The following is a 23,767-nucleotide window of genomic DNA, read 5'->3' as shown; positions in this document are numbered from 1 at the left end:
AACAGGGTCTCACTAAGCTGCTAAGTCTCACTCTTTGCGGAGGCTACTCTCAAACCTGTGATCCTCCTGCCTCAACCTCAAAGGATTATCAACATGCACCACCATGCCTGGATTCAAAATAAAACCTTTCAACTCACAATTTTCTGTCTTAATGAGAGGGTAACATACCCTGTGTTGGATAAAATACATCTTTTCCTGCAGGTTCAAGACCAGCCTCAACCACTTGGCGAGACTCTTAAGACTTAGTGAGACCCTGATTCCAAATAAAGAAGAAAATAGGTCTAGGAGTATAGCTTGGAGGTATAGTGCCCCTGTGTTCAATCTCCAATACTACAATGAATGAAAGAATGAATGAATGAATGAATGAATGAATGAATGAATATGAGCCTGGAATATCAGCTTGAAGGGGATCCCACTGCCCAAATCTGAGACAGTTTGGCATATGCCTGTACTCCCAATACTTTGGAGGCTGAAAAAGGAGAATTAAGGTTTTGAGGCCAGCTTCAACAGCTTAGTGAGACATTCAGTAACTTAGGGAGACCCTGTTTCAAAATATAAAAAAATAAGAGGCAGATGGTGTAGCTTGGGAGTAGAAAGCTTCTAGGTTCAATCCCTAGTACCACAGATAGATAGGGCTCTTCCTCATAATAAGATGTAGACTGACAACCATGGAACAAGAAGTGAATTCAGAAATCATCATTTTACAACCATCACTGTGAAAACTGGATGAGCCAAGAGCCAATCACATTTATGAAACAGAGAGGGGTACATTTCATGGGAAACAGGACATTTGTGTTTCTCCAAGCATCTCCCATATTTGTTTCTAACAGCTTGCAGAGAAAAAAAAAATGTCATTAGATAGCAGCAAGACATTTTACCTGAGGCAATCACAATTACCACCAGAGAAAAGTAGATGGAAACTGTACCCCAAGTGTCAGGCCGCCCTGGGAGAATTGAAGGAGTGCTCTGGCTAGGGGTGGGCACCTATATTCCACATGAGAAAACCTAAACTAAGGGACGTTCCTCCTCAGGATTAACGTAACCAGGCATGGTGGTGCTCATCTGTAGTTCCAGTACCTGGGAGGCTGAGATCAGAGGTTCACAGGTTCAAGGACAGCCTCAGCAAGTAGCGAGACTCTCATCAACCTGGCAAGATTCTATTTCAAAACGAAAAATAAAAAGGGCTGGGGGTTTGCCTGGCATATGCAAGGTCCTGGGTTCAATCCCTTCTGCAAAAGAAAGCACTGAAGTTGGTCCTTAGGTTATATAAAAGAACACTCTTTTCTTAAAAACTATACACTGATATATAAAGGGGTAAGGAGATATAATGTGTGCAACTTACATAAAAATGGTTCAGAAAGTAAATGAATATGTATGCAAGAAAAGGAGACAATAAAAATTTGACATGCAGCAGGCAAAGTGGCGAATGTCTGTAATCCCAGTACTTGGGAGGCTCAGACAGGAGGATAACAAGTTTGAGGTTAGCCTGGGCAACTTAGAATGACCCTATTTCAAAATAAAAATAAAATAGGGTTGGGGGTTTAGCTTAGTAGTTGAGCACTTCTGGGAGTAATCTCCAGAAACACACACACACACACACACACACAAACACACACACACACACACACACACACACACACACACACACACACATGCGTACATACACACACAAGGTGAAATGGCAAAATCTCAAACTGTTTAAAAAAAATTGGTGAATCTGGGAAAAAGGTACCCAGGAGAGATCTATTTTTCTTGCAACTTATATCATGAAATGTGGTAATGCACACCTGTAATTTACTCCCAGTACTTGGGAGGCTGGGATAGGAGCATCACAGGTTTGAGGCCAGCCTCAGCAATTTACCAAAACCCTGCTTCACGATAAAAAGTAAAATAGGGCTGGGGGTGTAGCTCACAGGTGCTCTGGGTTCAATCTCTTTGTTTTCTTTTCAAAAAAAGAAAAAAGAAAGAAAGAAATTTCCCCCCAAATGTTACAGTAATAGAAAAATCAATGGAAGAGTGTCACAGCTAGGGTGAGAGCTCTGCGTCTATTTCCTATAGCTATCCACACAGATTGCCCACAGCCTCTCTGGCTTTGTGGCCTCTTCCCTGAGCACACAGGGAGCTCTCTGCTCTCCAGGTCCCACGGGGCTGGCAGGCTGGGTGGGATGAAGACAACAAAGTGACCTCAAACCTGAGGGAGGGTACACTGCATCAGGAAGGTAGGAGGCAGGAGGGCCTCCCTAGGTAGCTGGGGCTGTCCGCAAACCGCGATCCTCCTGTCTCTGCCTCCTGAATGCTGGGATTACGAGTGTGCACCACCACGCCCGGCCAAGAGCCCACTTTTGACTCAACAGGCTATATCTTACCGATTTGTGATAATGTCATCCCAGATGTTCATTGGGTCCATTTTAGCATCTGGATATCTGTTTGTCCAGGTTTTTAGAAGTCTCCTAAGGGGTACCTGAGAGGATAAATTACCTAAAAACATTATTAGAAAACGGTTACACCAACAAATCTTTAACCTGACCATCTGACAGAGTGGCATCATCATTAGTAAATAGAAAATTTAAATTTCTTGTCCTAATTCAAAAACAACACAAAAAACTTGTCTTTCTTTCACAAACAGAATACAAGTCAGCACGTTGTCACATTTCAACTCAGTCATTTCAGGTACAGAAAAAAGATGAACGAAGTCAACATATATCAATACTTTGATATTTACTATATGTCCGTCACCCTTCATCTGTGATTGAATATTAAAAGCACTAAACTAAGAAACCTTCCAGCGGGCTGTGATTAATTTTCTTGAAAGCAGTCTGGCCTGGTTTCCACAGAGTTACTTACAGAGTGTGCTCACACCACCGACAAGAAGACGCAAGACCAGGCCGGAGACAGCCCGCCATGCTCACATGGGAAGCACTGCCCCAGGCTGGCATGTGCACAGGGCACATTGCTTTATTTTTCTTGTGGTTCTGGGGATGAAGCCCAGGGGCATTCTACCACTGAGCCACACCCCCAGCCCTCACTAGTTTTTATATTCACACAGGGTCTCATTCAGTTGCCCCGACTGGCCTCAAACTTACAATGTCCCTAATCAGCCTTCTGAGTCACTGTGATTACAATATATGTATGACACTGCTACCACCACTGCCCCTGCCCCTGCCCCTGCCCCTGCCCCTGCCGCCGCCGCCGCCGCCGCCGCCGCCTCCTCCTCCTCCTCCTCCTCCTCCTCCTCCTCCTCCTCCTCCTCCTCCTCCTCTTTTCTTCTTTTTTTAATGTGTTGTAGTACTAGGGATTACACCCAGGGGTGTTCTACCTCCGAGATATACCCCCAGCCCTTTTTTATTTACTTATTTATTTTTGTTTTGAAGCAAAGTCTTGCTACACTGCCTAAAATGCCCTTGAACCTGAGATCCTCCTGTCTCCACATCCCAAGCACTGGGATTACAAGTATGTCCCACCAACCCCGGCACAAGGGTACATTTCTAGTATCTAAAACTATCTAGCCTAAATGGTCTCATGGAAGGGACTTGTAATAATCCTAATGAATGTGAAATGTCTCATATTTTTTGTTGTTTAAGACTTGTTTTGTCTTTCTGTTGCTTGAAAACAGGGTTAGAATCTTAAGTTTCAAGCAGATGGCCCTGGGTTTTTTATTCATAAATGCTGCCATTTAGTTTCTCTAGTACTCTACTAAATGAAGGAAAAAGCCTTTCTCATAAGGTTGGTGTAGAGATAAGGTAATAGAGACTGAAATAGCTTCTAGATGGTGAAAAGCACTTTAATAACTATAAACTTTAAAAATACTTCCCCAAATTTAAACAGGTAGATAGATATGAGAACTAATTTTTGTTAGTGTTCTGAAAAGTGGATTTTTTTTTGGGGGGAGGGGTGGTACTGGGGTTCCTGGAAACCCTACTACCTCTGGGCTACACTCCCAGACCTATTTTTATACTTTTTTTTTAAAATTTGGAAACAGAGTCTCTTAAGCCAGCATGGCTGGCTTCGAGCCTGCGCAATCCTCCCGTCTCCACCTCCCAAGCGCAGGGATTACAAGTGTGCACCACCAAGCCTGACCTGAAAAGTGTTTTTTAAAAATTAATTTTAAGCCGGGCGTGGGGGCGCAAGCTTGTAATCCCAGCATTCAGGAGGCTGAGACAGGAGGATCGTGGTTTGTGGCCAGCCTTAGCTACTTAGTGAGGCCCTCCGCAACTTAGTGAGATCCTATTTCAAAATAAAGAAAAGAAGAAAAAAAAAATAGGGCAGGGGGTGTAGCTTGGAGGTCAAATGCCCCTGGATTCCATCCCCACACCTGAAAAAAAAATTAGTTTTAAGATGGGCATGGTGGTAATATACCTGTAATCCCACTACTTAAGAGTCTGAGACAGGAGAATTAAGATTAAAGAGCCTCAGCAACACAGCAAGGCCCTCAGGAACTTGGCAAGACCCTGTTTCAAAATCAAAATAAAATGTGCTGGGATATAGCTCAGAGGTAGAATGCCCTGAGTTCAATCCTCAGCAACAAACACCACACACACACACACACACACACACACACTCTCTCTCTCTCTCTCTCTCTCTCTCTCTCTCTCTCTCTCTTTCTCTTACTTGTCTTCTAGCTGGGAAACACACTTTGTTTGGCTGTGCACCCATCCCTGTACCTATACCAACACCTGACAATTTTAAGATATTCCAATGACCTCAAAATACTGATCTGTAGAATAAACTCAAGGTACAAAGATATGCATCCTTCACTAAGTGACAAACCAGCCGAACGCATGTGTTAAAACTGGGCTCTAATTAGAAAAGAAAAAAAATAGGTTGAAAAGTTACCTTGTTTATTTATAAAGTTGATGAACTCCTGAATTTCTGTTAAAGCCTGTACAGACTGTAACTTGGTGAGTCTACTTCCATGTAAGAGGACATCAATACTAGAGTAAGTCTAGAAAAAAGGCATTTAGCATTGTTATAAATCAATTTACTATTTAAAATGTACATGAGTTATCTGTGTGTCTCAGAGGTTAACAAAGAGGGTACAGACACACCTGACAGATTGTGTGATTTGACGTGTGTGTGTGTGTGTGTGTGTGTATGTGTTTTACTGGCGATTAAGCCTGGGCAGGCCAGATGTTCTACCTCTGAGCAACACCTCCAGCCCTTTATATTTTTTATTCTGAAACAGGGTCTCACTAACTTACCATACACTGGTCTAGAACCTGTGATCTTCCTGTCTCAGCCTCCCACGTACTGGGATTATAAATGTGGGGAACCATGCCTGGGTGGTTTAAATTTTAATGATTTAGATTTTGGCGGGGGAAGGGGGCTGGTACTAGGGATAGAACTCAGGGGTATTCTACCTTCAAGCTACATCCCCAGCTCTATTTTTTATTCTTTATTTTGAAACAGGGTTTCATTAAGTTGGGGAGGGTCTCACTAAGTTGCTGAGATTGGCTGAAGACCTCCTGTCTTAGCCTCCCAAATGCTGGGATTACATGGATTTAGATTTTGGGGTTTTTTAGTGTGTATGTCTGTTGGGGGGGCACTGGGGATGGAGCCCAGGGGTTTTCTACCCCCGGGTTACACTCCCAGACCTATTGTTATATTTGGAAACAGGGTCTCACTGAGTTGCTGAGAGCCTCACTAAGTAGCTGAGGCTGGCTTTGAACCTGCATGATCCTCCTGTCTCAGCCTCCCAAGTACTGGGATTACAAGCATGTGCCAATATGCTCAGCTACTGTTTGAAAGAACAGAGTCTCAATAAGCTGTAAAGGGCCTAAATAAGTTGCTGAGGCTGGCCACGAACCTGTGATCCTCCTGTCTCAGCCTCCCAAGTACTGGGGTTATAAGTGTGCTCTTCCATGCCCGACTCTCTTCTTTTAATTTTTTTGGTGTGGGTGTGAGGCAGGAGCCACTGTGCCATGTGGCTTTACCCCAGATAAAAGGGAAATTATCATTATTATGTTTGTTTATTTTGGTTTTATCTTTGTTCCCCCACTTCAGTGCTAGGGATTGAACCCAGGGCCTTACACAATGTAAGCAAGCTCTCTGCAAATAAGTTACATCTCCAGCCTACACCAATTTTTAAATATAACATTCTACAATACAAAGCTGCAAATTATAGAAGCCAAACTTTCTTCACTTGAGTATACTAATCAACTTTAAAATGGTAAGATAAAAATGAAAACAATGAACAGGTATGCTTCTATAATCAAAATGTGCCAAGGATAAATGTTCTCGAAGGAGTCTATATTAAACACTGATTATATTTAAGATATTTTCAGAAAAGCAAGAAGGAAGGAGGGAACAGAGGGAGACCAATCAATCTTCTTTTACACACACACACACACACACACACACACACACACACGTTTCTATACAGCCACTCCCAAGAAAGTCTATTTTGAGAGTTCTTTAGGCCAGGCGTGGTAGCACACACTTGTAATCTCAGCATTTAAGAGGCTGATACAGGAGGATTGCAGTTCATGGCAGCCTCAGCTACTTAGTGAAACCTTTTGCAATTCAGTGAGACCCTGTTTCAAAATAAAGAATAAAAAATAGGGCTGGGGGTGCTGCTCAGAGGTAGAATGCCCCTGGGTTCCATCCCCAGTACGAGAGAGGAGAGAGAGAAGAGAGAAGAGAGAGAGAAAGAGAGAGGGAGGGAGGGAGGGAGAGAGAGAGGGAGGGAGGGAGAGAGAGAGAGGAGAGAAGAGAGAGAAAGGGAGGGAGGGAGGGAGGGAGGGAGGAAGGGAGAGAGAGAGAGAGAGAGAGAGAGAGAGAGAGAGAGAGAGAAATAACAAGGTAAGAAAGATGGTAAGTTAAAAAAAACTGAAATTTCTTTAAAACAAAACAAAACAAAACAAAAAACAAAAACATTAAGACAAAGGATAAACCAAAAGTACTATTATAAGAAGTTGGAAGACAAAAAAGAAGGAAATGAGTAATACACAACAGTAAAGAACCTTTGCTTCATTACTTTTTCATAAGTTTATTGGCTTTTAAAACTTCTAAGCCAGGCGTGGTGGCACATGCTTGTAATCCCAGTACTTGGGAGGCTGAGACAGGAGGATTGCAGCTGCTTGGCCTGCCTCAGGAACTTAGTGAGGCCCTCCACAACTATGTGAGACCCTATTTCAAAATATAGAATAAAAAATAGGTCTGGAGGTGTAGCTTGGAGGTAGAATGCTCCAGGTTCAATCCCTAGTACCACAGAAAACAAAACAAAAATAATCTATACAAGGTGGGCATAGTGGTGTATATCTATAATTTCAGTATTCGGAAGGCTGAGAAAGTATTGCAGGCTCAGGGTCAGACTGGGCAAATTAAGAAGACCCTGCCTCAAAAGTCCAGAATAGGCCGGGCGTAGTGGCACAAGCTTGTAATCCCAGTACTGGGGAGGCTGAGACAGGAGGATCGCACAGGTTCAAAGCCAGCCTCAGCTACTTGTGAAGCTCTCAGCACCTTAGTGAGACCCTGTGTCCAAATAAAAATATAAAATAGGTCTGGGAGTGTATCCCGGAGGTAGAAGGCCCCTGGGTTCTATCCTCAGTACAACAAAAAAATTTTAAAAAGTCCAGAATATATCACTGGGTGTGGTGATGCATTCCTGTGATCCCAGTACTTGGGAGACTGAGACAGGAGCATCAGAGGCTTAAGGACATCCTCAGCAATGTGGTGAGACTCTCAGGAACTAGCAAGAGCCTGTTTCAAACTATAAAATACAAAAGAACTGGGGGGGTGTAGCTTGGAGGCAGAACGTCCCTGGGTCCAATCCCCAGTACCAAAGAAATAAAAATAAAAAGGCTAGAAGTTAACCTAGGTGCACTCCTGGGCTTAATCCCCAATACCAAAAACACAAAACAAATCAAACTTCTCTGTACTACCTGCATAAAAATCCGAATGCCATTTTCCACATAATATCTGGCCCTGTCGATGTCATCTTGCAGGATGTACAGGAGACTCAGTTCCTGGCTGTACTGCAGCTCAATGAGGGCTTGCCGCAGCTCCTCACGTGCAGCTTCATCCAGGAAGGTCAGCAGGGACTGGTCCCCTTGGCTGAGAAGCAGGAGCTTCAGCTTGCTGCGGATCATGTATGGCAGATACGTCTCCTGAGGAGCACAAGATCTCCTTGTCACTTCAGAATCTACTTTTAGTCTGTCTATACTTTTCTATATTATTCTCAGGAATAAATGTATAGGTCAAGATTCAGAGCAAAGGTAAGGATGTTTAATGTTTAGTAGGAAACTAAAAGTATACTTTTAAAATCAAGTTCACCTAAAATGGTTCATTTCGTAACCACAAAAATAGAAATATATATTATAAAAAATGGGATCTACTTCTAGCTAGATGGTAAACTGGGTCCTGCACACAGCTGACTAATGTGCAGCACCAAGATGGAGGTGTAAGGTGAGGGGCAGGAGTGTCCCCCAGGTGGCCACAGTGCAGACTGCACAGTACAACAGACAATGGAAAATGTTCTTCCAGGTGGACATACCCAGGAGTCTAATATTTATTTTTATTTATTATTTATTTATTTATTTATTTTGTGTATGGGTCTGGGGATGGAACCAAGGGGCATTCGACCTCCGAGCTACACCCCCTGCCCTATTTTGTATTCTTTATTTTGAAACCGGGTCTCACTGAGTTGCAGAGGGCCTCACTAAGTAGCTGAGGCTGTCTGCGAACTGCAATCCTCTGGTCTCAGCCTCCTGAATGCTGGGATTACAAGCGTGCACCACCATGACGGGCTTAATATTTATTTTTAAATGCATCCTTTGTTTTAAAAAGGTTAGCTAACTGATGACAGACTGAGCTAACAGTACTGAGCTTTTTAAGGAGTCAGGTCAAATAAACACCTCAGTGCTTCTCAACAGCTACCTAGTGTTGGAAAACTTTAGAACAGTTTTATTAACTAGAAAATACTAGATTATCAAGTGTATTTCTCTCACTGGCTGACCTGATAAAATGGTTCACTCCAAATCTTGCTCAGGTCTGGAGGGCTCTCACTGTCTACACTGGCTGTAGCACAGTACTCCAGTGACTTCCATTCAGACAGGTGGTTGTAGCAGTCGAGGGATGCCAGTTCCCAAAAATCCTTCTCGGCATCTGTGGGCTCACCATCCTCCCACTCCTGTTTATTGAGGGCCTGGCAGGGAAAAGTTCACAGGATGACTTTACAAAATTGGAAAGAAGGCAAATGAAAACCCATAAAAAAGGGGGTAGTACTAAATTCACACTAACTCCAATCGTTTTCAGACTTATGATGAGACACACAAAAAAAGTGTTATGGTCAGATACAGAATGTCCCCTGAAGAGCTCAGAGTTGATACAGTGAAACCATGAGGGTTTTGTGACCTAGGCAGGTCTGGGCTGGGTGGGTGCCTGGAGGTGTGGCCTTAGGGACTGCACTTCTGTCTTCGAGGCCCCTTGCTTGCTTACAGCCTCCATGATGTGAGAGCAGAGCTTCCCACCACCAGTCCCTGCATTTCAGACAGACCAAACTCAGAATTAATTCCAGGAAACTGAGCAAACATACCTTCCTTCGTCTACATTGTATGGTCAGTCGTTTGAGATCATAGCAATCAGAATGTTGACTAAGACAGCAAAAATATTCAGAGTAACAGTGAACAGAAGGAAAAAAAACAAAAGGAAGCTGAATGAGGTGGCACAAAAAGAATCTTGCAGGCTGCAGACCCTCAAGTTCAAAGTCCACATCTGCACTGCAACTCAAATCACAAAATATACAAATCCCAGCACAAAGGCATTGCCCCAAGAAAAGCAATCATCCAAGAGACTGTAGAGTCATAGAAAATATAGAAACAACACTATATAATTTAATAGTACTTGGCAACTAATGAAAATTTTTATCCAGTATTTTCTTAAAAAGAGTAAGCGATTCAATAATAAGTATTCCATGTGTGATAATCACATTTAGTTATGTATTATTAGTCTTTGCCTAAAATCTAAGGAATAAAGCTGAAGCTAACAGATTTTTCACACACAGAACCAAAGTATCAAACAGGAAACCTTTGCTGGAGATTTTCTTTACCTCATTGTACTGCTTAGCAGCGTCAAAATAATCACTTCTGGCTTCTGCCAACAATGCATGCTGTGTGGCCTCCTTTGTCCCTATCTCACTGCTGAAAATACCACGGAGGATATCATATTCTCCAATTGACCTATACAATCTAGAGACAAACCAAAAAAGGTCCAGATCAGCAAATACCTTGATATTTTACAAGTATTTACACTAAAAGAAAAAAAGCTAATGAATGATATTAAATTGCGGTGCCATACATATTAGCTAAAGAAAACATAAAATATCACTTTTATTTTGCTAAAAATATAAGATTTTGAAAGTTTTGAAGTTGCTCTTATGTTTTACCACTTTAATCATACAGAAGGCAAAGTTAATCCAGTGTTCATTTAAAATGAAATCTGAGCTGGGCATGGTGGTGCACGCTTGTAATCCCAGTACTTGGGAGACTGAGTTGGGAGGATCACACAGGTTTCAAAGCCAGCCTCAGCTACTTAGTAAGACTCTCAGCCACTTAGTGAGACCCTGTTTCCAAATAAAATATAAAATAGGTCTGGGAGTGTAGCCCGGAGGTAGAAGGTCCCTGAATTTCATCCCTAGCACCACTAAATAAATAAATAAATAAATAAATAAATAAATAAATAAATAAATACATCTGAAAGTATCAACAGTTCATCATGTGAAAACTTTCATTTTTAAGCTTCTGCAGGGGATGCATCTAGAACTCTCGAATGGCCCTAAAAGCCCAGAAGCAAGTCCATGTTTTAGAGCCCACCTCGTTTCCAAGACTGGTAAGCTCCTTGGAATCTGGGGATCTGCTAGTGCCTTCATTCACTGTTCCGCCTCAACAAAAATCTAGCTTGACTTTGTCAAACAAGCCTTCCCCTTCATGAAACTTTCAAGTTACTGTTGATGTTTAGTTCCTTTCTCCCAAAAATTTCTTCTCCATCTTCAAGTCTCACCCCAAATGCCATCTCTTCCTAAAACTGCAGTCACCTGAAGAGCAGGCCAAGGATTACTTCTTCCTTGATTCTCCTTTCTTTTTATTTCCTTTCCTGGGTACAAAATCTCTTCTATTTCTACCAAAAGAGCACTGGAGATTCTGAGTTCATCAATTCCAAATTTAGATTAAAATATGTAATAGAAATGGCTCTGTTCTTGCCCTGCTCCTATAGGGTTGGAGGCAGACGCCAACAAGCGGAACAACAGCTAACAGCCAGGAGCTGAGGAGGGCAACAGACACCATCCACACACACGAAATCCTGAGTTACCCCTTGCTCTGGCCCCAGGTGCCTGAGTTATGTTCACCAAACACAAAAGCCAAATTATGTTCACTATACTTTTTCTGCAAGGAATGTAAAATCACTACACCAACATATGCAGAAGTATTTAATAGGTTAGAACTAAAGGTGTAAAGTTTAAGTCCTTAAAGCTGCATACTCAATGAGTATGGCAGCGCACACCTATGTCAATACTTGGGAACCCAGACAGGAGGATCAAGGCCAAACTTAGAAATTTTACAAGGTCGTCAACAACTTAGTTATACCCTGTTTAAAATAAAATAGGCCAGGGTATAAAATAGGTGCTGAGAGATAGAGCCCTAACCCAGGAACCACACAAACAACACAGAAGAAAATAGTTGTGTGCTTCTTTTACCAGCCAATACACATGAACACATGACACAGGTTTCTTGCTCCCTGAAAACACTAGAAATTTGAGACATCACTTCCTACCCATTGGTCCACTGAAGCCATGGATAAGTGACTCCTGGGCAGTCACCCTGCCCTGTGCCTCCCCTCTCAGCACTCATGCACCCCCTCTTCCACGGCCTGGCTGGTCACATATGAGAGTGAATGCATCTCATGTCCTACAGGACCCCTGGTCTTGTGCGTCTGATCAATGTCTAACCCACTTTGTCTTCTTCTAGGTTCTGGCCCGGTTCTTTACCCAGTCACAGCAGTCTTCTTCTTCTATAGAAAACAGGAAGTGGCTACAGAACAGAGATTCCCTGTCTTTAATTTCACTGCTCTTTTTCCTGAGCTTAGGGACCTAAAAATCACTTTAAAACAAGGTCAAGTTAAATTTCAACCTTGATCCTTTTCAAAATGAGTCTCATATAATAAAACCACAGAAAGAGAGTTGAGTGTGGTGAACTTGGGAGGCTGAGACAGATCACAAATTCAAAGCCAGCCTTAGCAACTCAGCAAGATCCTGTTTCCAAACTTAAAAAATATAAAATAGCCGGGCGTAGTAGTGCACGCCTGTAATCTCAGCATTCGGGAGGCTGAGACCTGGAGGATCATGGTTCGCGGACAGCCTCAGCTACTTAGTGAGGCCCTCTGCAACTCAGTGAGACCCAGTTTCAAAATAAAGAAAAATAGGGCAGGGGGTGTAGCTCAGAGGCCAAATGCCCCTGGGTTCCACCCCCAGACCCGCAAAAAATAAAATAAAATAAAATAAAAAATAAAATAAAATAAAATAGGCCTGGGGGTGTAGCTCAGAGGTAGGATGCCGTTGTATTCAATCCCCCGTATTCACCCTGCCCCCCAAAAACCCATGGGAATAAAAGAATGACACATATGGACAATAACAGACTATGAAGTGAAGTTTGTTTTTGCAAATGACAAAGCGACTAGATTAAGCCAAAATCCCAGCATTTGGGAGACTGAGATAGTAGGATTGCACAGGTTCAAAGCCAGCCTCAGCTACTTAAATAGGCCCTTTGCAACTCACTGAGACCCTGTTTCAAAATAAAGAATAAAAAATAGGGCTGAGGGTGTCGCTTGGAGGTAAAATGCCCCTGGGTTCCATCCTCAGTACCACAAAACAAAAACAAAGTGACTGGATTAAACTGTTTCTAAAATTTTGAATCCTATTCCCCCCCCCCCCCAGGTCTGGGGATGGAACCCAGGGGCATTCGACCTCAAAGCTACACCCTCTGCCCTATTTTTTATTCTTTATTTTGAAACCGGGTCTCACTGAGTTGCAGAGGGCCTCACTAAGTAGCTGAGGCTGTCTACGAACCGCGATCCTTCTGTCTCGCCTCCCAAATGCTGGGATTACAAGCGTGCGCCACCACACCCAGCATAAATCATCTTTTATACAGTTTAGCAAAGCTGAAAAATAAATATTAGGAACTGTAATTTATGGCCACACTGTATAGGAAGCTAAACTTGGATAGTACTGAATCGAACAACTATCTACCAAAAAGAATTAACAGGCTTAATTGACTTTTATTTCTCTCGAGCAACACTTCTTTCTCTTGACAACTATTCTTCACTTATGAAATGGTACCCAACCTTAATAATTTTTTTTCTCACAGACGTGTTACTATCTATTATTTAACTGTCTGCCCAAACAAAGACCAGTGTTTCTGTTACTTTGGGTTCCCTGTTCCTCCATGATTGGTACCTCCCTCATGAGCTTACTTGGCAAGTTCCATCCAGCGAAGGATGTCAGGAGGGAGGCAATTCTTGCCCCGCATGCGCTTGACAGGCGGCTCTGCAGGCGCCAGGTGGAGCAGCGCCTCCTCGAGGAGACGGATGCCCCCAGGCTGCTGCAGACTGGCCAGGGAGCCCGCTCTTACCGCGGCAGGGTCCAGGCTCCTCAAGTCTGCATGTTGGCAACTGATCTCCTGTAAAACCACAGACACATGGAACTGTTTAGCCTGCGGTCATTGGCCCATGCCTGCCCAAGGGATTAATTCATTTTGCCAAACATAAGAGAAAGTTTTGACGTAAGTAGTGATATCACCAAATGTTTCTCTGTGTGATTCTATTAACAAATTTTTCTTCAGCATTCACTCTGCTCAAAAGAGGAAATGAACTTTTATTTTTACACTTCCAACCCAGACATTAATTTAAGGCAAGAAAAACACTGACAAAATATGAAGACTGATCCAGGCACAGTGGTGCACAACTAACCCCAGTCCTTGGGAGGCACAGATAGGAGAAATGCAGGTTTGTGGCCAGCCTCAGCAACCTAGCAAGACTCTCAAAAACCTAGCAACACTCTGTTTCAAAAATATTAAATAGGGCTGGGGATAGAACTTGGAGGAAGAATGTACCTGAATTCAATCCCCATCACCACACAAATAGATAAATATACCCCCCCACATACAAACAAAACTGCAATTTCTAAAAATATTTAGCACGATTTACTAAGAAAAACAGCTGAAACACAAAGATTTCATATCTAATCATCAAAAAGTGGTGACTAGGTGGCGCACGCTTATAATCCCCATGCTTGGGAGGCAGAGACAGGAGGATCGCACTGGTTCGGAGTCAGCCTCGCTGGCTTAAGAAACCCTATTTCCAAATACAAAAATAAAAAAAAAAAAAAATAGGTCTGGAAGTGTAGCCTGGAGGTAGAAGGGTTTCCAGGAACCCCAGTACCGCAAAAAAAAAAAAAAAAAAAAAAAAAAAAAAAGTGGTGACTGTTATTCTGACTACAACCTTTTTCTATCCAGGAGCTAATATTCAATACTATTAATTTTTATTTTTTGTTTGTGGTCTTAGGGATTGAACTTGACACACTCCACTTCTGGGCTACACTCCCAGCTTTTTTTAAATTTTGAAACAGGGTGTCACTACGTTGCTGAAGATCTCACTGAACTATTGAGGCTGGCCTGAATCTGAGATCTTCCTGTCTCAGCCTCCTAAGAACTGGAATTACAGGCGTGTGCTACCTGGCAAACTTACATATATCAAGTTTTAGTTTAGTTATTGCTAGAATGAGAACCCATGGAAATACTGAGCCAAAAATACTATGATGACCTGGGAAGAGAGAAGCCACTGACTCAGATGTGAGCCCCGAAAAGCAGGTCCTCAGAGCAAACTCTATGAACTGCAGCATTGATCTGCACTTGTGAGGCTTGCCCCTCAGCTGACCTGCCAACAGAAGGCCCCAGAAGTTATTATGCAATGGTGGGCAGTGAGTGTCCTAAACAGCAACAGCTTGCTAGGAAAGGCTAGCATGGTAGTAAATACTGGGTCAAAGCAGGAATTAAAGCTTTCATATCACTTCAGAATACAATGTTAAGAAAATTTATTCTGAAACACTGGCTGACTCCCTACAACCTACTGAAACATTCTTACCTATAATATGGACAAGAGAAAAAAACAGCAAAGGAATTCCACTTGTAAATTGTAAACCAACAGAAATAGAGCTAATTATATAAAGAAATTATATTTGACCCGGGCATGGTAGCGCACGCTTGTAATCCCCATCCTTGGGAGGCTGAGACAGGAGGATCACACAGGTTCAAAGCCAGCCTCAGCTACTTAGTGAGGCTCTTAGCAACTTAGTGAGACCCTGTTTCCAAATAAAATATAAAAATAGGTCTGGGAGTAGAGCCCGGAGGTAGAAAGCCCATGGGTTCCACCCCCAGTACCACCAAAAAACCAAAAAAACAAAAAATTACAGTTGTAGCTTCATGGCACATCAAAATAGAATAAAACAGGTAAACTGAGTACTGTATCTCAGGGAATTACCACCTGCTTAGTTAATAAACCAATCCTACTGATAAACAACATTAAATAATTTAGTAATTACATCAAGAAAGTTACTAGGTACAAAAATACTAAAATGAATCAAGAGATTTTCCAAGGAACTTTTTAATGATTCATGTTTGAAATGGCACAGAAAACATTTCTCACAGGAGAAGATAATCTGCTATGTCTGTTCAAGTAGTAACTGAAACTACACTCACATTAAATACCCTGTTCAAACAGCTGCTTTAGAAAGGACTTGTATGAGCATGGCATCAGAGCCTCTCAGGACATGTACACCTGTCCTGATCAAGAGGCCATCTACGACTTGGTTACTACCCTTACTTACTACGACTTGGTTACTTTGACACTTGTAGTACTCAGGTACTATGACACAACAATGCTAACATTTCCATTCTGCTTTGTGTGTAGACGGCCATCATTCACGGAGAATGCAAGTTCTGGGAAGGCAAGATTCGCCTTCCTCATAGCTGTGGCTCAACCACTTAGAACAAAGCACACAGGCGCTCAATAGACACCTCCCTCAGGATGAAGGAAAACGTTAGAGAAATACTACATAAAGAAAAATAATTACACAAAATAGAGTTTGATCAAAACACAAAGGGCCCAGAAACTTTGGCTGGGAGTAGTGCCACATGCTTGCAATCCCAGCATTTGGGAGGCTGAGATAGGAAGATCATAGTTCGAGCTACTCAGCTACTCCACAGCCTCAGCTACATAGTGAGGCCCTTTGCAACTCAGTGAGACCCTGTTTCAAAATAAACAAACAAACAAAAAAATAGGGCTGGGTGTAGCTCAGAGGTAGAATGCCCCTGGATTCTATTACCAATACTGCAATAAAATAAAAGTTTTATAACAAGTTTGATTACAAATTACTCTTTTATACATATTTTTATAGATGTGATAAACAATGCAATTACACATTATAGTAAGATTCAATTATGTTATTTATTTATGATATTGGGGATTGAACCCAGAGTTATTCTACTTTTGAGCTACACTCCAAGCCTAATTGTGTGTGTGTGTGTGTGTGTGTGTGTGTACATACATATACATATATATATATATATATATATATATATATATATATTAAATAGTATCTAAGTTGCCAAGGCTGTCTTGAACTTGTAATCCTTCTGTCTCGGCCTCCCAAGTATTGGGAATACAGGCATATGCTACCATGCCCAGCATTATTTTTATTTTGAAACAGGCTCTACTAAATAAGTGAGGATGGATAACAAAGTCAAAAAAAAGTAAGGTTGCAGAAACTTGTTTAAAATAATCTACTTTCCAGCCAGGCACAATAGTACACACCTATAACCTCAGTCCTTGGGAAGTCAAGACAGGAGGATCATGGGTTTGAGGCCAGCCTCAAAAACTTCGTGAGACCCTGTTTCAGAATAATAAAGTAGGACTAGAAGTATATCCTGGAGTAGAATGTCATTGAGTTAAATCCCCAGTACCATAAAAGAGAAATGACACATTTATACATGCACAGATCATTTGGTATTTCTCCCTCCTCCCTTCTCAAACATGTGGTGGGATTAATTTCAGATTATTCTGTCATGTACAAGGGTGTGTGTGTTTGCGTATGTCACTGGGGACTAAACTCAGGTGCATTCTACCTCTGAACTGTACACCCAGCCCTATATTCTATGTTTTATTTTGAAACAGGAGTTTCAAATAACTCATTAAGTTACCAAATTGCTGAGGCCGTGAACCTGTGATCTTCCTGTTAGCTTTCCAAGTACTAGAATTAACAAGCATGTGCTATGAGAGTGATTATTTTTTAAGAAAAAGGAAAAAGACAAATTATAGATGTCCATTTGAGAAGAGGTAACTGAAACAAGACCTTCACCCTGTTAACTACATTGCTTCTATCAAGGGTTTCACCCTAGAGACAAAGGCCGGACCTATCAGCTATGTGAGTCAAGGCAGAATTATTGTCTAATGAAGAACGTGTGCATATATATGCTTACCTGGATGCAAGAGATGAATGGTGGAAAGAAGAAAAATGTGGTGTTAAGAAAACGGTTGAAGTCTTGGAGCAGCTTCTTAGTGATGTTGTTTTTTTCAGACATCGTCTTAGACTTATCCATCTCTTTCAGAATCCCAGAGAACAAGCTGCTAAAGAGCTGTTTTGCAATTATGGGGTCTCTCTTAAAAAATTTCAAAATAAAGACAAATCAGGATCTGAAGTAAAATGTTGTAACTCAAAGGTACAATGAGAGCTTTGATAGCAAATGAAAACTGTTGCAAAAGCACCCAGTATACATCTAAATTATTTCTATTTAGAAAGTACTGCATAAGGGGAGTGGTTTGAAGTTGAACCTAATATATATACTTAAAATATGTAATGAGAGCAGGGACCTCTGACGGAGAGATGATTTTTTCTTTATTCACGCTATCAGGGATGGAACCCAGAGGCATTCTACATCCAAGCTACAGCCCTGTCCTATTTTTTATTCTTTATTTTAAAACAGGGTCTCACAAAGAAGTGGAATGTGTCACTAAATAACTGAGGCTGGCCATGAACCTGTGATTCTCCTGTCTCAGCCTCCCAAGTACTAGGATTACAAGCATGCACCACCACGCCCAGCTAGAGATGAATATAAAAACTGACTTAGCCAATCTGTAACCACACAGCTAATCTCCTCAATTGAGTCTGGAGCCTCAATACCTCAGCTCTAAACTAAACAAGCTTAAAGAAAAAGCCTCAGAGTGCAGGACGTGGATAGTAGCCAAAATAGTTCACGTCAAGTACAAGGTGTAGTACTTGATGAAACCTCAGAGATATTAGATTTAATCTTTAGGTATTGTCCTTGCAATAGTACCATAGCAAAGTTTAAAGTAATTAAGGGATAAGCTTAAATAAAATGACAGGTTTAATTTCTGTAGTCATGATCTTTTAACCATTAATACTATTACAGCTGTTTTTGTGTTTTAGTGCTATTTAACAGTGGGCAGCCTGATCATTTATGGCTCCAACACTCATACACTCCAAGAACACGGGAACACCATCCTTTAGTCATACCAGCAACATCAGTTGCAGGTTGAACCCAGGGGCATTGTTCCTCTGAGGTACAACCCCAGCCCTATTTTTTTAAATTTTTATACAGGGTCTTACCAAGTTGCTGTGGGCCTCACTACATTTCTGAGGATAGCTTTGTGCCTGAGAGCCTCCTGTCTCAGGCTCCAAAGTATGGGAATTATGGGCATGTGGCACTATGCCCAGCTTTTGTAACACACTTTGATTTTTACATTATTTCAATAAAAGTCAAAGAATCTTTTTGTTTAAGTCAAGAATTCAGGCCTTTAGGGGATAAGAACACACCTAGAAAACATAATTTCCTCTCAGTGTTTTACTTTGTGCTTTAATGGCTTAGAAAAATATTTCTAGTCCTCTATTATTAAGTGAGTCATGAGAGAATAATGACCTAACTGACAAACTTATTTCCCTGAACCCCCTAAAAAAGCATTTTGTGGCAGGCGCAGTGGTATACACCTGTAATCCTAGTACTTGAAAGGCTGAGACAGAAGGATCATAGGTTCCAGGCCAGCCTGAACAACTTAGACCCTGCTTTAAAAAAAAAAAAAAGGCCTGGGGTGCAGCTAAGAGGTAGAATTCTCTTTTACCACACACATATATACAAAAAGCACTCTGTAACTGGGTGTGGTGGTACATGCCTGTAATTGCAGTACTTTGAGAGGATAAAATGAGATGATTGTAGATTCAAGCACAGCCATAGCAACTTAGTGAGACCCTGATACAAAATAAAATAATAAAAAAAAAAAAGTTGATGGTCTAGCTCAGAGGTAGAATGCACCTGGGTTCAATGCTCCCCTACAGAAGTGGGGAAGCAGGGAAACATCTTGTAATAAGCAATCACTTAAGTGGCTTAGCACTTTCAATTTTACCACAATTTTTTTGGGCAATATTTCATTCTAAAGTTACTGGATAAGAAAACAGATCTGACTTTACAGATGGAGACCATGTTGCTAAGAGATTAAATGAGCTGACATGAACATCATTTTAGGGCCCACATCTAGATAACCCTGGGTCAGTCTCCTCATATGAGAAGAGGCTGTGGAGCAAGGAGACAGCAGAGCCGGAACTCAGAATGGCCTGTAAGAGAACGAGTCCACGGCCAAGGACAAGTCAACACCTCGCTTATAACAGTACAGCCTCAGCCATTCCTCCTTACAGACAGAGCCCTGGAGCTGTCAAGGGGTGACAGAAGCGCAGCAGTCAGGGCGGACCTGGGCCACTGCCTGCAGTGGGGTGATGAGGCTGCTGTGTGGGATCTGAATGTCAGGAAGGTCTCCATGGCGGTAGCTTCTATACAGAATGACCCTGGCTTCCTGCTTTGCTTTCAGCTCATTCTTGATCTCCTGTAACAACAGACCAAAGAAGAAACATGAGAACTCTTATCTCAGAAAATAAGAAGCCGAGTACCATGGCCCACACCTGTCATCTCAGGATTTGGGAGGCTGAGAAAGGTGGATTGCAGGTTTGAAGCCAACTCCAGCATTTTAGAAAGACCCTATTTCAAAATAAAAATAAAATAGGGTTGGGTTGTAACTCACAAATAGAATGACTCTGGGTTCCATCCCCAGTAACACCCCCCACACACACAAATTTTAAAAAAGAAAGAAAAAAAAATCAGGCTTACATATAACTTAATTAATGTAAAGGTAAGATATGATAATTTTTATTCATGCTGGTATAGTCACTATGCCTGACCAGTCTATAGTAAATGATAAATTGACAATAAAACTGCTCTGACATTTGATCAGTGATAGGGTTATCTAAATATTCATTAAGGCTGGGCGTGGTGGCGCACACTTGTAATCCCAGCATTTGGAAGGCTGTGACCAGAGGATCGCAGTTTGCGACCAGCCTTAGCTATTTAGTGAGGCGCTCTGCAACTTAGTTCGATCCTGTTTCAAAATAAAGAATAAAAAATAGGGCAGGGGGTATAGCTCGGAGGTCAAATGCCCCTGGGTTCTATCCCCAGACCCTCAAAAATAAATAAATAAATAAATATTCATTAAGATGTGAATATCCACAAAATCAGAAAATTTTATTTAAAAACATGTATTAGATTATTACAATTACTCTTAATTCCCCTAAGTATGAGTGCAAGCCTTGGCTGCGGGACCCAGAGCAATGCCTCACCACACTGGCGTTCCTTGGTCCCACAAATGCCCCACCAGGCAGGCCTCAAGTACCTGCTGATCCCTCCCCAGGATATCCTAGGGCATTCTATCCCTGAGCTACATGCTACACTCCTGCCCTTAAAAAAAAAAAAGAAGTTATTTTTTTTTTTTTTTTTTTTTTGGCAGTAGAGGAGATTGAACCTAGGGGCATTCTACCTTTGAGCTACACCCCCAGCCCCATTTTTAAATCTTTATTTTTGAAATAGCATCTAAGTTGCAGAGGGCATCACTAAGTTGCTGAGGCTGGTGTCAGACTTACAATCCTTTGGTCTCAGCCTCCCAAGTACTGGGATTAAAGGTGAATGCCTCTATACCCAGCTCCACTCATGTCTCTTAACAAAGGTCTTTCTCCAATATGCTCCTGGCTCAGTTTACTTCTGATAATGCAGGTAGGTGTTTTAATCTCAATGCATCTGTCTGTCATGAACTGCTCTGGGACATCCCTTAACTCTATACTGCTATACCTAGTTCTGAGTAAAATGCCTGACGGATTCACTCCATGAACACGTGTTTGCCCAGGCCTAGCCTCTGTAGGCCACGTGTCTATGTTCCTAGAGGCTGGCGCACAACTTCCTGCCTGCTGGAGGACAGATGTGGACACACAGCAGGCCCCTCTAACCACAGAGCTCTTCTTGGATTGAGCTCAAAACAATCTTCCTGCCACTTATATCCAGCAATCCTGCCTTTTACTGACCAAAGGTTGCCTTTTCTCTGAGGAAGTGACAGGGGGTCCTAACACCCCTGATTTTGGACATTACTGTTCAGAAATAATTGCAGTGAAGAACCAAGAGGAAGATGAAAAGTACATTGTCTCCTCACAAAAGATTCAGAAGGAACACTCAGCCACTTCTCTCTCAGGCTTGGAAGTTATTTAAACGGTGGAGAAATTATAATGGATTAAAGAAGTGGCAGCAGTTTTAATTTACAATCTATACCAGCTTTCTTAGAAATTTCACCATAATTACATGAACAAAATTGAAGCTATAGCTAAAAAAAAAAATCCTTTCATTATTTCTGTATTTGGAGAAATGTGTAACTATGAATTCATGTCATGCTAATGTGTCCAATCATGGCTTCTAACAGAAGGTTTGGGACTTCCCGGCAGCACTGCCCACCCTTTCCTTGGGGCCATGCTCCTTCCAGGTGTGGTGGCCTTGCAGTCTGACCAAAGCTGTGGGCTCCAACCCAATGTGGGTGTGATGCTCCCCTCACCCCAGGCTCTGGCCTTGGGGCAGAGTTGGGGGCAATCCTTCCAGGAATGACTGGTGGTCCTGCTTCCACCCATAGGGAAAGCTGACTTGTCCAGAGAGAAGGGCAAAGCTGAGCTACACGGAGCAGCAGAAAGAGGCCAAGCCAGGTCCTGGAGACCATAACCAAGCCAACCACAGACTCAAGAGGACATGGTACCTGCCAGGCATCACGAACAACTTCCCACCCACACACAGAGGAGCCTCAGACAGCTCAACACTCACAGCTGAGCCAATATCTGACAGAAAACTTATTTGTGACAAAACATACATCCTGTGATAGAAAATGTGTATATTGGACCAATCAAATTTATGAAAAAGATACAAACCTTCTCTCGTTTTTGTTCAGCAAGGCCTTTTCTGGCATAAATCAAACTGAGTTTTTCTTGATCCTTTAAAAATCGTCTACGTAATCGTAGTATTTCTGTTCGGCTATCTGTGCCTGAGGACATTAAACAGGTTTGGTTACTAATGGCTAATTCAACATGTGGATTTGACTTCGACTCCTTCCGGGACTCCTAGAACAAAAGTGTGTGCTTTTCCACCTTTCCATGTTTAGTTAGTGATTTCTTAAAGATATAAGATATAAGCCTACACAAAGCAGCAGGGGGAAACAGCTGGGCAATTCTGGAAGCTACAGTATAGGAGAGCTGTAAATACCTTGGTGCCTCCTAGCTGAGTAGTGGAGAGAAAGAAACACAGGAGGAGAGTGGAGAGGCTGGTTAAGGCTGTAGCAGGAGGCCTACTTCGAGTATAGTCCCATGTGCACTGTGGGACCCAAGAGTTGACCCAGGGCAGAGGTGGGAAAGGGCAGCCCAGTCCTGCAGCCCCCAGCAGGGCTTCTAAAGTCTGCAGCATCCCTCCCATGTGGCCCCAACAGGCTACCAGGAGGCCTATGGGGGCAGGTGGGATGGTGGGAATTTTGCTTCAGGAATCAGCTAGCACAGGAGAGCTGGTGGTACATGAGGGTTTCAGAGGCCATGGTCTACCCACTCCTCTCCCCCACCACTGCCAGTATCCCCTCAGCCTGTCCACCCAGTGTGCAGCACTCCAAGCACCTGCACAATGTAAAACCTAGAAACACATGTCCAACCCCAAATCATCAGACACTGTGGGAAGTTTCAAATAGGAAAGACAGAAGCCCAAGGAACTGACAGGAAAGGGCAGCTGTTAAAGCAGACTGTATAAAGATAAAAATTCAAATAATTCTCATTTGTAAGAAAACTAAGAATAGAGCTGGATGTGGCGATGCACACCTGTAATAACAGTACTTGGGAGGCTGAGATAGAAGGATGGCATGTTCCAGATCACTACGTAGTAACTTAGTGAAACTCTGACTCTAAATTTAAAAAAAAAAAGGGCTGGGGGTATATCTTGGGGATAGAATGCCCCTGGGTTCATTCCCCAGTACCAGAAGAAAAAGAAGAAAAACGAAACATACTAGATACTGCAGCTATAAATCAAGGGATGAAGAAATGCTCAAAGAAAGACAATTCATAGAAATTAAAAAAGTATGACATGATAACACAAAAGTGTGGGAGACAAGGTTGAGCTACACCCCCTTCCCTATTTTTTATTCTTTATTTTGAAACAGGATCTCACTGAGTTGCTGAGGGCCTCACTAAGTAGCTGAGGCTGGCCGCGAACCTGCGATACTCTGGTCTCAGCCTCCCAAGTACTGGGATTACAAGCATGCACCACCATGCCCAGCTCTATTTTTTATTTTGAAATAGGGTTTCATTAAGTTACTCAGAGTC

At 42.2% G+C, this 23,767-nt stretch overlaps 1 protein-coding gene across 3 annotated transcripts in view; it reads right to left on the bottom strand.

Annotated features, from left to right (window-relative positions):
• The window catches only part of PRKDC (protein kinase, DNA-activated, catalytic subunit), a gene marked incomplete at both ends in the record, with an annotated part of 201,911 nt that overhangs the window by 34,315 nt on the left and 143,829 nt on the right, over nucleotides 1–23,767 (bottom strand). For all 3 annotated transcript variants that reach the window (XM_080713685.1, XM_080713686.1, XM_080713687.1), the window contains 9 exons: nucleotides 2,367–2,478; nucleotides 4,834–4,942; nucleotides 7,881–8,105; nucleotides 8,954–9,142; nucleotides 10,046–10,184; nucleotides 13,462–13,667; nucleotides 17,523–17,702; nucleotides 19,804–19,935; nucleotides 22,340–22,452. In XM_080713685.1, the coding sequence (XP_080569811.1) occupies nucleotides 2,367–2,478; nucleotides 4,834–4,942; nucleotides 7,881–8,105; nucleotides 8,954–9,142; nucleotides 10,046–10,184; nucleotides 13,462–13,667; nucleotides 17,523–17,702; nucleotides 19,804–19,935; nucleotides 22,340–22,452 (1,405 nt within the window). The remainder of the gene's footprint in view (nucleotides 1–2,366; nucleotides 2,479–4,833; nucleotides 4,943–7,880; nucleotides 8,106–8,953; nucleotides 9,143–10,045; nucleotides 10,185–13,461; nucleotides 13,668–17,522; nucleotides 17,703–19,803; nucleotides 19,936–22,339; nucleotides 22,453–23,767) is intronic.

The sequence above is a fragment of the Muscardinus avellanarius genome, assembly GCF_963383645.1.
Source record: "Muscardinus avellanarius genome assembly, chromosome: 1".
In the NCBI taxonomy this organism is placed as follows: Eukaryota; Metazoa; Chordata; class Mammalia; order Rodentia; family Gliridae; genus Muscardinus; species Muscardinus avellanarius.
Note: the sequence above shows the minus strand (reverse complement) of the source record. Positions and strands in the feature narration are given on the sequence as shown.